Source organism: Taeniopygia guttata, chromosome 3 (genome assembly GCF_048771995.1).
Source record: "Taeniopygia guttata chromosome 3, bTaeGut7.mat, whole genome shotgun sequence".
Taxonomy (NCBI): domain Eukaryota; kingdom Metazoa; phylum Chordata; class Aves; order Passeriformes; family Estrildidae; genus Taeniopygia; species Taeniopygia guttata.
In genome coordinates this window covers 107,354,092-107,367,201 of record NC_133027.1, presented here as the reverse complement: position 1 = coordinate 107,367,201, position 13,110 = coordinate 107,354,092, and the positions used below count along the sequence as shown (strand labels likewise).

Sequence of the window (13,110 nt, the reverse complement as noted above, 5' to 3'; positions counted from 1 at the left end):
TTAGACATAAAAAGGCATGCAAGATAAAGGCTGCTATCTGCTAATGAGGGAATGATTTATTTTATATCATAATTCTGACTTGGAGGAATGAGCTAAGCACTTGGAAATCTTAGACTCTGATATCAAACTTACCGTGGGGTTTTAACAGTCTAATTTCTCCCTCATCCCCAAAGCAAATTTACATATAGCTAGGGAAGAAAGTTAATTCTGGAAGTTTGTAGCCATCAGTATACACTTGGTGTATCAACTGGAAGATACTCACAGATGTGAAATGGAAGTGAGCCAGAAGATTTATAAAAGTATTTCCCCCCTCTCCCCCAATGCAATATTACTTTCTTTGTAGAGCAGGGAGTACAGATGTGCAAATTTTACAGCAAGACCCATTATCACAAAATGAGAAGGTGATTAACATGGGCCCAGTGCTATTAACCACTTTGATACCTTTTTAATTTGAATGTCCCTGCTTTCTAGAAACCCTTCTAGGATTTTCAAATACTCTAATGGTTAGAAAGCAGCTCAATAAATCCGCTAATCCTGCCTGTCAGGACTGAGGGAGAAAAACATGGTCTAGACATAGTAAATCTGTGCCTTATGAGGCACTCTAAAAATGGCAACACCACAGTCTTCCCAAGCAATCTGTTTCAGTGGGTCACAGCTCTTTTCTACTTTTAATTTCCATTAAAAGAAATTTGGAGTCCATTTCTACTCTCTCTGTTGCAGTTTAAGCATGTTACCAGCGGTTCTGTTGTCAGAGACTAAACTGAAAAATCCTCTCTGTGTGTTTATACCTCACCTGAAGAAAACTCTTCTTTCCCTCTGCAGTCTTCCATTCTGTAAGGGAAGCACTTCTCAATCTTTCTGTGAATAAAATAATTACATTTGGAAGACTTCATTCTTTACTTTCCTCTACCCTGTCTTGTAATTTAGCTTTTCATGGGGTGAAATGCTTAAGCCTAGCATGAAGAACTGTTATGTGCTATGTAGAAACTCATCCAGCTTACATGACAGTACATCCAAGCTGTCTGCAGCAGCTGTGTTCACAGAATTGTATTGGCTTCTCAATTGCATCATCCCCAGAACTCTTTGCACAAAACTCATTCTACTCCTCCACGGTCTTCTTGTACAAAGATGATAAATGGAGGATCTTGAATCTTGTCCTCATCCAAAAGGCATGGTTTTCTCCCTCCCAGATTGCTTCTTTGTCCTCAAGTCCCTCTGAACCCTATCCACATTTTCCAGCACACTCACAGCAATTCCAAGCTTGATACCATCTGCTGCTAATACTGCACAGCCTTAATGTTTCACTTAAGTCAAAATTAGTGACAGAACCCTGCAGAGAGCATTCAGTCTCCACATCCTCTGGTCTGACAGTGATCCATGAAACTATTTAAGGCTTTTCACCAACTTTATGGTATTTAGAGAAACATCCTTGCTTATAATACCGAAAAAACCAGTAGAATAACTAACTAAACTAAGAACATATTTGTTCCTCCCAAAAAAAAAGACTGGATACCATGCCATAAAAGGCGATTTAACTGGTTGTGAATTTTGGTTTGTGAAAATCCACACTTAGATTTATTTAACACTTTTTGTACTTATTACTTGAAAAGCTTAGCCAATACTTCACATTTGTTGCAGAGTTTTTGCAAATGGACTCCAGAACTCTCATGCTTCTTTTCCACCTGACCCACTTAGATAGAGGTGCTGGGCCTGGCTTCTCTCCCTACTTTAAGAGCCTTATCTGTCTACATGGAAACTGATAATGATTCTGTGACCAGGAATCAGGTAAAGCAAATCATTCTTTAAGTTTCCCCTGATTTCCAAATTAGCCCTTTTGTAAGTGTTCTTCATCATCTTCCTTATATAAGAAAAAGTCCAATGCTTCTGTTTCTGGTGTCAGGTATGACTACAGCTTATCCTGTAATAAAAGATATATCTGAAACAAGTGTACTAAATATACAGTCTAAAATTTTTTAACATTTTCCTGGGAAGAAAGTTCATTCAAACCTTTTCCAAAATGTTGCAACCAATTGATTTGTTAGAATATTTTCACCACTCAAGTCTTTCATTAGTTGTCTGCATCCTGATTTATAAACATCCATCAGAATTTCACATTCAAGTTAACAACAGCCCAGTTTGGTAAACGGGGAAAACAAAAGTCCTATGTTGCAGATGTAAATGATCTCACTGACCACCAAACACCTCCTTGGTGCTAACTGAGGTCTCTTGCCTCCTGTTCTGGTTGAGCTGCACCATCCCACCATGCCTGGAGCTCGTTCTGTGCAGCCTCTGGCCAGGACCTTACAAGGACAAAGGATGACCATGTCACCAGAGCACTGCTGCTGCACACAGCAGCCACACCTAAAACTACTTGATATTGTTAATTATAGACAGTCTCGCAGGCATCTGTCTGTACATATCTGAATTCACTGGAAGGAGGTAACTGTGAGAAAAGAAGAATTTAGGCAGTGGAACAACACACCTGCCCTTCTCCATGGAATAGCCACAAGTGCTTGTTTTGGCCCATGGTTTATAACATGCCACACACCCTGGAAGGCAACCCAGAAACAGCTCACAGAAGAGATAACTACAGCTAATTAAGAACCACCAAAATATTTGCTTTATTCAAACTTTTCACTCTGCTCCAGTCATTCTTCTCATAGCTGTAATACAATGGGGAAAATTCGTAACACAAATATGAACACAAATTTCCAGAAAAGACAAACAAGACACCACAGAACATCCTCTTCACAGGGCTGACAGTAGGGCTGGTGTTATGTTTTGAAGAATAAAGCAGTACAACTGTTTTGAGCTATCATTCAGACCCATTATTATCAGCTGACTAAATGTTAACCTAATACACCTTTTACACTAGGGCACTGACCACCAATGCATTCCGTGAACCAGAGAAGGCAATGATGAGAGGTACAGTAGACAAGAGAGAGCACTAAAAATAAAGAATTCATCTCAGAGTCTCATAATCCCATTATTATGGTTTCAGTTTGTGGGTCTTACAGGTTTAGCAGCCTTCAATTTGTTGGTTCTACAGATTTAGCATCCTAAGTTCTAAAATCAGCAAGGAACTCTAAACAGCATATTCAAATTGCCCTTGGGGGTTAGACGATAAGATGCCAATTGAAGAAAAAACAAAATCATGTCTAGCACAAGCAAACAGATGCAGTTTCTCCAACCTAGATACTTAAAAAAAAAAAGAAAAAAAAAATAGAAAATCTTATCTTTTTGGAAATCAGTAACTTCTTTATTGTATATGCAATTAGTAAAGCCATAAAAAAGAGAAGTTAAAGAGCTTCACAAAGTTACAAAAGCTGAGAGGGACAAGCCTTCCCCAATCCATTCAACATCACATATCAGTGATCAAAATCGATTTCAAAAAAATTATTAAAACCCTTTTTAATTTCCCCTGAAAGCAGTTTGGTTTGTAAAATTCAACCATGTACAGGGCAATAACAAACCACCATGTGACCCTATTATGGAATGGCCATGAAAAAAAAAATTTGTCTGGAGTTTGTGTTGGCCAGGCAAATCAATATACTTAGTCATAACTCAACTGCACCACTTACAAAGGAAGTAATTGTTTTCCCACTAATGCCATCTCTACAATTTTTTAACAGAGAACAAGTTGCCAAAGTACTCAGCTCGCAGCAGATCAAACTGGCTTTGCTTGACAGCAAAGAAAAGCAGAAAACAGCAGTTTACCGATGCAACAGTTAAGCAGTAATGCAAAAAACCCCAGTTAGAGCTCACAGTCAACCACAACTACTTTCTTCATCTGTCTTGGTGTATAAACATTATTACACAGGGATATTTTCAAAACCCTTAAAGCAAATCTTGTTTGTAATCAAAGTTTGTAAAGTTTTACTGTCACAGAAAATAACCAATGATAAATTCAGGCCCAGAATGTGTCCAGGACCATTCAGGATCTTACACTTCACTGCCACAGAAGTGAGTTCTAAACTATATTAATGATCTTACTTCTAGCTTTTATAATGGATTTTGGTTTTAATTCCATTATGCTTTTATAAAGCTATCAGCATGACATACATTTCACAGGACTTAACTTCAAAGGGTTAAGATTAAGTTACTGAATTCTTGCAATACCTGCTGTAGTTTTTTATAGTACTAAAGAAGCTATCAACAATAAGTGAGAACATATGTTTAAGACTAGGGTAAAGTTTATTTCAAAAGGCAAAAATTCCCTTCAGCTTTATATAATTATTTAGAACAGCATATGTATTAAAGAAAATATTTTAACTTACTTGCATATTCAAAGTATGTGGCATAGTACTCTCTAATTTTCTAAGCCTAAAACATCATAACCACAGCAATCTTTAATTACCTAGTTCTCAAAATCCCCTCTTCCTTCCTCCCACCCAAAGATATCTCCACATCACCCAGTTTTGATGCAACTTCAAGAACTGCTGCCCAAGAGGGGTGTTTCAATATTAAATACTTTTACCATTAGAAATGGATCCTATCAGCTGTATTGCTGAGCACAGCAACTACTTTCAGTAAACACAACAGGGAGAAAATTCCTAAGAAAGTCTTTTAAGTTCACATCAAGTCTAAAAGCATTTTCAATCTAAGCCTGTAAGTATCAAGCACCCCCTAGGTCTTACAATAAGTAATAGGAAAGTGCAAAACTTGGAAGACCACAAATGAGGCTTTGCGAAGAAAAAACAACAAACATGCTCCAAAACCCCCAGCTTTAATTCCAACACTACCCCGAAGCACAAGTGTAATCTGAGCTGTACTATTCCACTCACATTCCAGGTAGAATGGATTTTGTGTTTACAAAATGTGTCTTCTCAAATCTCACTATCGATGCTCCATCCTGTCTATAAATACTTTATCGCTAACACTTCACGAAAGGTACCTCATCAGCAAATGAATCTTCTCTATGTTAAAACAAAGAAAAAGTATGTTACAAATAAATAAGGTATTGGAAAAGAAGCCTTAAGGAGAGATGCAGCAAAGAAACAATTTCTTAAGTCAGTCACTTTATGTCCAAAGTATTTTTCAAGCATATTCATTGACCTCACATATACAAGTCACAGGAAGATGATGCTGTACTTAAATTTCGAAAGCTGAAACAATTCTCCTTGAGACTCTCTCCAAACACTCAGTAAACAGCAGACAGGATATTTTTAAAAAGCAAGGCACAAGCCCAGTATTAGCTGTGGCAATAAACCTTAGTGCCTTTGAGATTGACTCCCTGGTTCAGCTCCAGCAGGCATGTCTTATCACATCCAAGGATGGCAATGGCACAGGGAAATACCAGGAAGTCTAAAACAAGGCTGTTTACAGCCCCTGACCAACCCTGGTTACATAAAGAGGAAAGATAAGAATTAAAGCTCTAGGAGGGGGAGATATTCTTGTCAACCCAGGAATAACAAGTTTAAATTTCTAAACACTCTGGCTCTGCACAAGAAAGGAGTACTGCTGAGCACACAGGCTTCACCCAGGAGCATAAGTGTTTTCAGATGACAAGGCAAACATTTTCCCTTATTAAAGCCTATCTCCCACCCATTTCATCTGCATGTGAAGTTCATTAACAAGTAGAGACTACACAAGACTAAACCACAGTTTCCATCTGCTATTAGTTATGGCTTAATTCAGTCATTTTTATTAATTTGTGTTACATAGCACAAGAGATATGTTGTACTATAGACAGCACAAGAATGTTTTTATCATGCTGTGTTTGTCTGTTTCTACAAAAACAACAATGCTATACATAAAGATACACAGCAAGACCTTTCTTCAGAGACTTGAATGCAGAAAGCTGATATTTTATCCAGTCATATGTTGACTGTACCAACCCACCAGAAAGCAAGTTTTTCATGTCTCCCATAGAGGATGAAGATGGGGGGAGGAATAAGAACAGGGAAGGCAGGAAGAATGTTTTTTTCACAGCTTCTATAAGCTGTGCACAGTGTGAGCAGCACTCTGTGCTGTGCATCACTGAGAACACCCAGCATGACACACTAACATGTCCCTCTTGAGCTTCTCTCATTCGGGGCTGCAAGTGTTGAGCTGAGGTGTCTCCATACCAACAAGACCTCTGCTTCCCCACCTCAGCACTGACGTTCTCCCCTCTCTCAGGAATAGGCACCACATGCCCCTGTTATCATTTCCTTCCACACACCCCAAGAACATGCACCTTACAGTCACTAATTCTTTCTCTGGTGCCTTTCAGATGTATTTCTACTTAATTTTAAATGGCACTTTCCTGCCTATATACCACACAGTTTCTTTCTCTGTCTCTCCTCAATGCCACCTTTACTAACCAGAAAACCATATGCTCTCAAGGTCTACGTTACTCTACAACACCATCAGCAACCTTCAGTCTTTGTGATCCCTGGCTTTGCCCCATTCCATTTCCCAACACTTCTGTTGCCTTTCTTTGTCTCACTCCCCTTACTTGAAAGTTTCCACTTCCAGATCTCTTTCCAATATCACCATCTGACACTGGTTCCCCTTCCCACAACTCTCCCAGACAGATTTATTTCTGTTAATATTGCATGCTGGAGAATCTCCCACAGAGAAATTTAAGCTGCTATTTATAAGCACAAAGGTCAGCTTAAAAAAACCCCAGGATTTTTCACCTTTATAAAATTGCTTCAGAAACAGCTTCAATCTTCCCAACCAGACTCCTCTCTGTTATCCTAGCTTTCATCAGCTCAGCTGGACTATGCTCCTGGATGCCCAGAATGCTTCTCAGAAACTCTTGATTTCTATCTTAGAATCATTACAGTTGGAAAAGACCTCTAAGATCATTGAGTTCAACCCTTAACCAAACACTGCCAAGTCCACCACTACACCCATCTGTAAGCACCACATCGGTGTGCTTTTTGAACACTTCTAGGGATGGTGACTCCATCACTTCCCTGGGCAGCCTGTTGCAATGCTGGACCATCTTTTTAATGAAAATATTTTTCCTAATATCCAGTATAAACCTCCCCAGGAGCCACCCGAGGCTGTTTCTTCTTGTCCTATCACTTGGTACCTGGGAGAAAGACCAACTCCCATCTGTCTACAACCTCCTTTCAGGTGGTTGTAAAAAGCATAAGGTCCCTCTGGGCCTCCTTTTCTCCAGACTAAACAACCCCAGCTCCTTCAGCCACCTCTCATGTGACAGATAAAATTCACACTTTTTTCATTACTGCAGGCCTCAAAAAATCAGAACTCAGATGGAAATTTCCTGTGGCTGTTCTATTAATGTCATGACACATTTAACAACAGCATTAATGTATCACACCTCAAGAAGAAAACTCCTTGAAAGGGTATGATACAGAAAGACGGGTCTCCTTTTTAAAGAAAAGGCAAAAAGTATTTTGTTTACAACAAAACACTGATCTGTTGATCATGATTTGCATTAAAAAACTTCAGTGTCAAACAAGCAGCAGTTACAAATTTGTACTGCTTTCACGTAAGTCTCCCTGAACGTGTGATTTAGAGGTTACAATCTACTCTTACCCCAAAGTTAAAGCAACCTGCTTTTTCTTTTTTTCTCTTTTAATACAAGAACATTTTCACACCTTCCCATAGTATTTAATTTTTGCTGCACTTCACACCAAAGCCCAGCTGACTCTGTAAAAACCACCTACAGGAAATCACACTAAACTCAGAAATACCATATGGCTGTTGAACAAGAATATAGCCATGGTTACCAAACCAAATTAATGTCATTGATCACTTTAAAGAGAGATAGATGTAGGCTTGCTAATTACCTGAGGTGCTTATTATGTATTTCAAAGTTTGAAAGTAATTCTATCCCTCTATCAAAGCCAGTAAATCAATCATCTCTATTAAAGGCTTAGAGAAAAAGTCAACCTTACTGCCCAAATAAATCTATGGTCAACATATGAGAAACATTACTATGAAAGCCATTCAAAAAGCCTCCTCATGGGAAAGGGTAACATTTTGAGGACTAAGTGTTTTCATATGTTGTTTTTACCTTTGTTCTTTTAAAGTCTTACTTTTCACCTCTTCTACAGCAAGATTTTTTTTTTTTGGAGGCTACTAATCTGAATTCCATCTCTTTCTTCTCAAGACCCCTTGGGACCACTTCTCCCCCATCACTGTCCTTTGTTCCTGCTACAGTAATTCTTTGAGCAGTCAAAAATAGCCTCACACGGCATGCTCCAACAGAGCCAGGAATATTTGATGGTAGCGCATTTGGAAAGAAGGAGTGAAAAAAAAATTGAAGTGAAGAGAAAAAAAACACAATCTCAGCAATGTTGAGACTCTGCTAAGAAGGCTTCATCTTCAGTCCACGTCTCCCCTGCACTACCTGAGCAGCAGAAGGCAAATCCATTGAAGCAAAAGTATGGCTCTACAGACAGGAAAGTCCAGCCACTGGCACTGCCCTCTCCCAGGTGCCTTGAAAACAAACACACAACGTTGTGGCCCTATTTATCACTTCATATAACCTGCAAAAAACCTTAACTTTACTATAGTGAGTTCAAAAGCAGGCCAAAAGAATGGAAAAAGCCAATCATTGAGTTTTATTCCCTACATATGTACTGTGTCCCTCGAAAGGAGAAAAAACCCCTCCTGAGTGATGGCACAAAATTTCACATCCTAAGGCACTCTTCCATACTTTGCACCTCTCTACAGTCAAGTCCTCACTTCAATATTCATCTGCTTGTAACCAACCTACACATTAAGCTTCTAATCTCAAAATAACTGTGTCCTCCAACTAGGCTATGATATTATAGAGGATATCACTCCCTTCACTCTAAAGGAGAAAACAAATCTTCCTGTGGAAACTGATTTTTCTTTCTATTTAATGACCGCCAAAATATCCTACACAACAGCATTTAAAAAGTTCAACCACTGTATTCTGAAACAGAACGTAAGTGTCAAAGGCTGCTTTGTTTCCTTACTTTAACATTTAAAGATAATTACTTAAGCAAAAAAAGCCCCCACCAGGATGTCTGCCTCTTTAATTCGTGTTTCAATTTACACAAGCAATCAGCACAGCATCCCCCCAGTACTAGTTAAGAGTTTCTGGGAGCTACTACAAAACTGAAGAGGCACAAGTCATTTATTTTATATTCAGAGAAAAACAGAAATATATGCAAAATAAATACAATCTGTAAATGTTATTCTAATGTAGTGTGAAGGTTTGATTACAAGATTAAATATCTTAAATATTAAATATTACAAGCCACAAGAGACTACAAATCACAGAATCTCCTGTGTTGGAACAGAACCACAAGAATCACTCAGTCCAAGACCTGCTTGGGACAGCCCCAAGAATCACACTGTGTGCCTGAGAGCATTGTCCAAAGACTTCTTGAACTTTGGCAGACTTAGTACCATGCCAATGTTTGAAGTATTTATGTTTTTCTAATACACTTGTCTCTGGCCCCACCTTGGCTGTTTGACACTAGAGCTTTTCCACACCCATCCCTGCAGGCTGCTTGTTTCAGGCTCTTATTCCTTTATCCAGTTAAGAAATCCTTTATTTCTTCCAGTCTCAATTCATCCCATCTGCTTCCTGGCACCTAGTTTTGCCTGTAGTTCCACCAGTCAACACTCTTAAAGCTGAACACCTTTATAAACCCACTGACAACCCAGATGCCTTGATCTAAGTGTATGTTACTATTTCCCAGGTTTAGCCAAGCCAGATTTTCTATAACAAGCTACTTGCAAGTCTAACCAGAGAGTTTTTGTTCATTTAAATCACACACATGCTACAGACACACTTTGAGTAACTACAGCTCTCATCTCTCTCCTGAAGAGCTGGTTCTCACATCCATACGAGAACCATCAACCATTCTGTTAAAAACAATTTTTCCATCCTCTCCAGAGGCTGAGAAAGAGATGGAGTGTCCTTTTGCCTTACTCACAGAAAAGTTTTTCATTAAACTTCTAGTACGCTCTCAGTCTCTACTAGGACGAGGATGTGCAGAACCAGCAGGTGAGCTGTTCCTGATGCAGGAACTAAGCCATTCCCAAAGCAGGGTACGGTGAGAGCTCCTGCACTGGCTGCAGGTGCCAACTCCACAGAAAACATGGGAATTGCACTGAATCCATAAACTGAAGAGGCTTCCACACCCCTCTGGACACACCTCTGCCCTAATGGTCTCTCCAGCACACCTCCAGCGTTTCCCACCGCCGCTGGAAGCAATGAGCAACCTTATCACAACATCGCTCGTGCGGCCAGAAGCCGGGAATTACCGTATCCTTATTTCCCAAGACAAAGGGTGCCATATGAGCTCCCTTTCGAAACCACAGCCTGCAGACCTGCTCTCAAGGAGTCCTTGCCCCTAACAAATAAAACAGGCACCGTGTGTCTGAACAAAGGGCAGGAGCACACACGAAAGGCTGATCACATCTCAGCCCGCAACGAACGAAAAAAGTTAGGTGCTTGAACACCTTTAAATAAAGAGCAAAAGAAAAGGCCCCAGGTCCCAGTAAAATAAACATAAAAGATTCAGAAGTGAAGGTGAAGAATTAATTCATTTTACAAGCTATTTCAAGGCACGGCTCAGCCGACACAAGGGCACCGCCGCCCCCAGCAGGGCTCTCCCCGCGGCGGGGCCGCCGCTGTCCCGCGGGCGCGGCTCCCCGGGGCGCTGCCCCTGCACCGGGGGTTCCTCCCCCGCTACACGAGCGCGGGGCCGCCGCCACCTCCTCCTCCTCCTCCTCCTCCCCGGCGCCGCCGGCCCGACCTGGTACCTCGGCGGCGCGGAGAGCCCGCCCCGCGGGGCCCGTCCGCCCCGGCGGGCTCCTCTCACCTCGCGACCTGGCGGCTGCCGGCGGCGGGGCCCCGGAGGCGGCGGCTGCCCGTCGTCGCGGGCCGGGCGGCGGCAGGAAGCGAAAGGCGGCCGCGGCGTCCCCACCGTGGCGCAGTTACCATGGGACGGACGCCCTCTCCCGCTCCCTCCGGAAGTCACCGCCGGCGGGGCGGGTGAAGGCGGAGCGGCCAGCGCCGCCATCTTGAGCGTGGCGCCCGCCCGGCTCCCGCCGGCCGCCATCTTGAGCGTGGCGTGAGGGCTCGCCCCGCCTCTCGCAGCCCGCCCGGCTCCTGGGGCAGCGGCTGCCATGGACGAAGCGTGTCCAAAGCTGCCCAAAGAACCGCAGTGTGATGGACACGCTTTCAAAATGTAGCGAACCTGTGGGAAAGTCGTGTCTGGAGTTGAAAAGGTACCCCTTTAGTCTGAGGGGATTACACCGCAAAGGTCACAGTGGCCCCCAGTCAGCTTCATCCTAGGCAGTGACACAGATCAGAGTCCATGCGATAGACCACCCTTCATCTCTAAAAACATAGCAATATTGCGCATGAAATTGCACAGAGGAAACAACATTATCTATACAGATAAACCTGGTGCTGAATTTCTGAATTCCTAGGAAAAGCTTGCTCCAGACATAGTCATGCCAATTTGTGCATAGGCTTCAGTTTTTAATTACATGGTTGCGTACTTTTCTGTCCCAAAAGGTGCCATTCTTACTTCATGCACAGAATGGGCCAAAGCACAGACGCGGAGTTTCCTACCTTTGTGTGCTTCCTTTTGCAGTTGGAATAAAAGTACGCCTTTGTAATGTTTAAAACCATAGTAACACACAGGATAATCTCCAGTGATCCCTTGCACATGATGAGCTGTTTCACTTTCATCCTGTCCTGAGGTTTATTGGCTCTCTAAAAACCCTTCTGAGGCGTGTGAGGCACCCGGGTCAGGCTGCTGATGGTTTGAGAGACACAGCCCGAGTCCGACTCCAATCCCCTCCTTCCCTGCTAATCCTCCCTTTGGGGTTCATTTGGAGAGGTTTTTATTGAGAGCTCGTTGTAATCTCCAGTTCTGACCCAGGCTTTCTCCTGAACGCCATGGCTCTGTCTCCTCCATCAGCCCAAGGGTTTGCCTTTGGTCAGATGGGGCAGAGCCAGAGCGTGAAATGGTGTGAAAGTTGATGTTTCTAACACTGTCACCTTTGGGACTAGAACTAGTGCTGCGAATTCTGGAGCATATGAATTCTGGAGGAGATTTTTCTATGAAGCAATATGACCCAAGTGAGAGAGGGAAAGCTCCATTTCTCCCATCTGCAAAAGGACGTTGCTGCCAGCCCTAGTCACTTAATAAATATCATGTTCTGCCACTGTGCCTCTAATTTTACCAGTTTCTTCCATAGACTGGAGAAACAACTGAGCCATGCAATAAAACTTCTGTAATTCCTGAGATTCCTTTTTTTCTTTCTTTTTTCCCCCCACAGAATAGATTACTGGCTATAATTTATGCACTGATCCTCCTCTGAAGTACGGCAACATTAAGAAATTACCACACCCCAGCTCTTATCTTTCAGTGCCATCTAGTGCCCACTCCTGGAAGAGATGGTGTAATTAATCGAATTTCTCCTCATCAGATCGATTTGTTATAATTAATGCATTTTGGAAATTGATAGATGGCACCGGTAGAAGGTCTATTAATACAATATTTCTCTATATAAATCTAGCAATATATAAATTCATATTTTTATTTTATGGCACTAAATTCTGACACAGATCACTTTTACATTAATTAAATTAAAATCAATAGCACTCACAAATCAAACATATGTATATATATCAGTTATTTACTTTGGGCTATGCTGTTCTCTGTAATTAATTAGATTGCTTCAGGAAAGAGGGTCTCATAAAAAAAAATAAAAGTACTGAAATTATCACCTCACTTCATTTTTAGCTCTACTGAAAAGGAGTAGCCCCCCGCCCCCAGATCTGAGCCAAATCACAATTTCATTTACAAAGTACATCTCCAAGGCTTGGAGTAACAGGTCTTTCTATCCATCTACAGAAAGGAGCAAGGTGATTTTTGAGGAAGAGACAAGATGAAGATGTTATCCAGATGAAGTGTTATCCAGAGATCATCTGACTCCAGGTTGTTATCCTTTATCCCTTCATGCCTTTCTTTACAGTGATGGCTAGTTATTATTCTCATCAGCAGTGACAAAGTTCTTAACCTTGAAACACCCTTGGCTGTCTTTTACTGCAACACATAAACTTGAGAGATGCACATGAGGGAGTTATGTCACCTCCCCATATTACTGCAGAGAAAGCATTAATGGCCAGTACAGATAATTCCCCCTTGA

The 13,110-nt window shown here is 41.6% G+C and overlaps 1 protein-coding gene across 1 annotated transcript in view; it reads right to left on the bottom strand.

Annotated features, from left to right (window-relative positions):
- DISP1 (dispatched RND transporter family member 1) overlaps positions 1-10,945 on the bottom strand; it is an 84,935-nt gene extending 73,990 nt beyond the window's left edge. The window contains exon 1 of the mRNA XM_030269169.4: positions 10,767-10,945. Coding sequence (XP_030125029.4) covers positions 10,767-10,888 — 122 coding nt within the window. The 5' untranslated portion in view covers positions 10,889-10,945. The remainder of the gene's footprint in view (positions 1-10,766) is intronic.
- Positions 10,946-13,110: the final 2,165 nt, after the last annotated feature.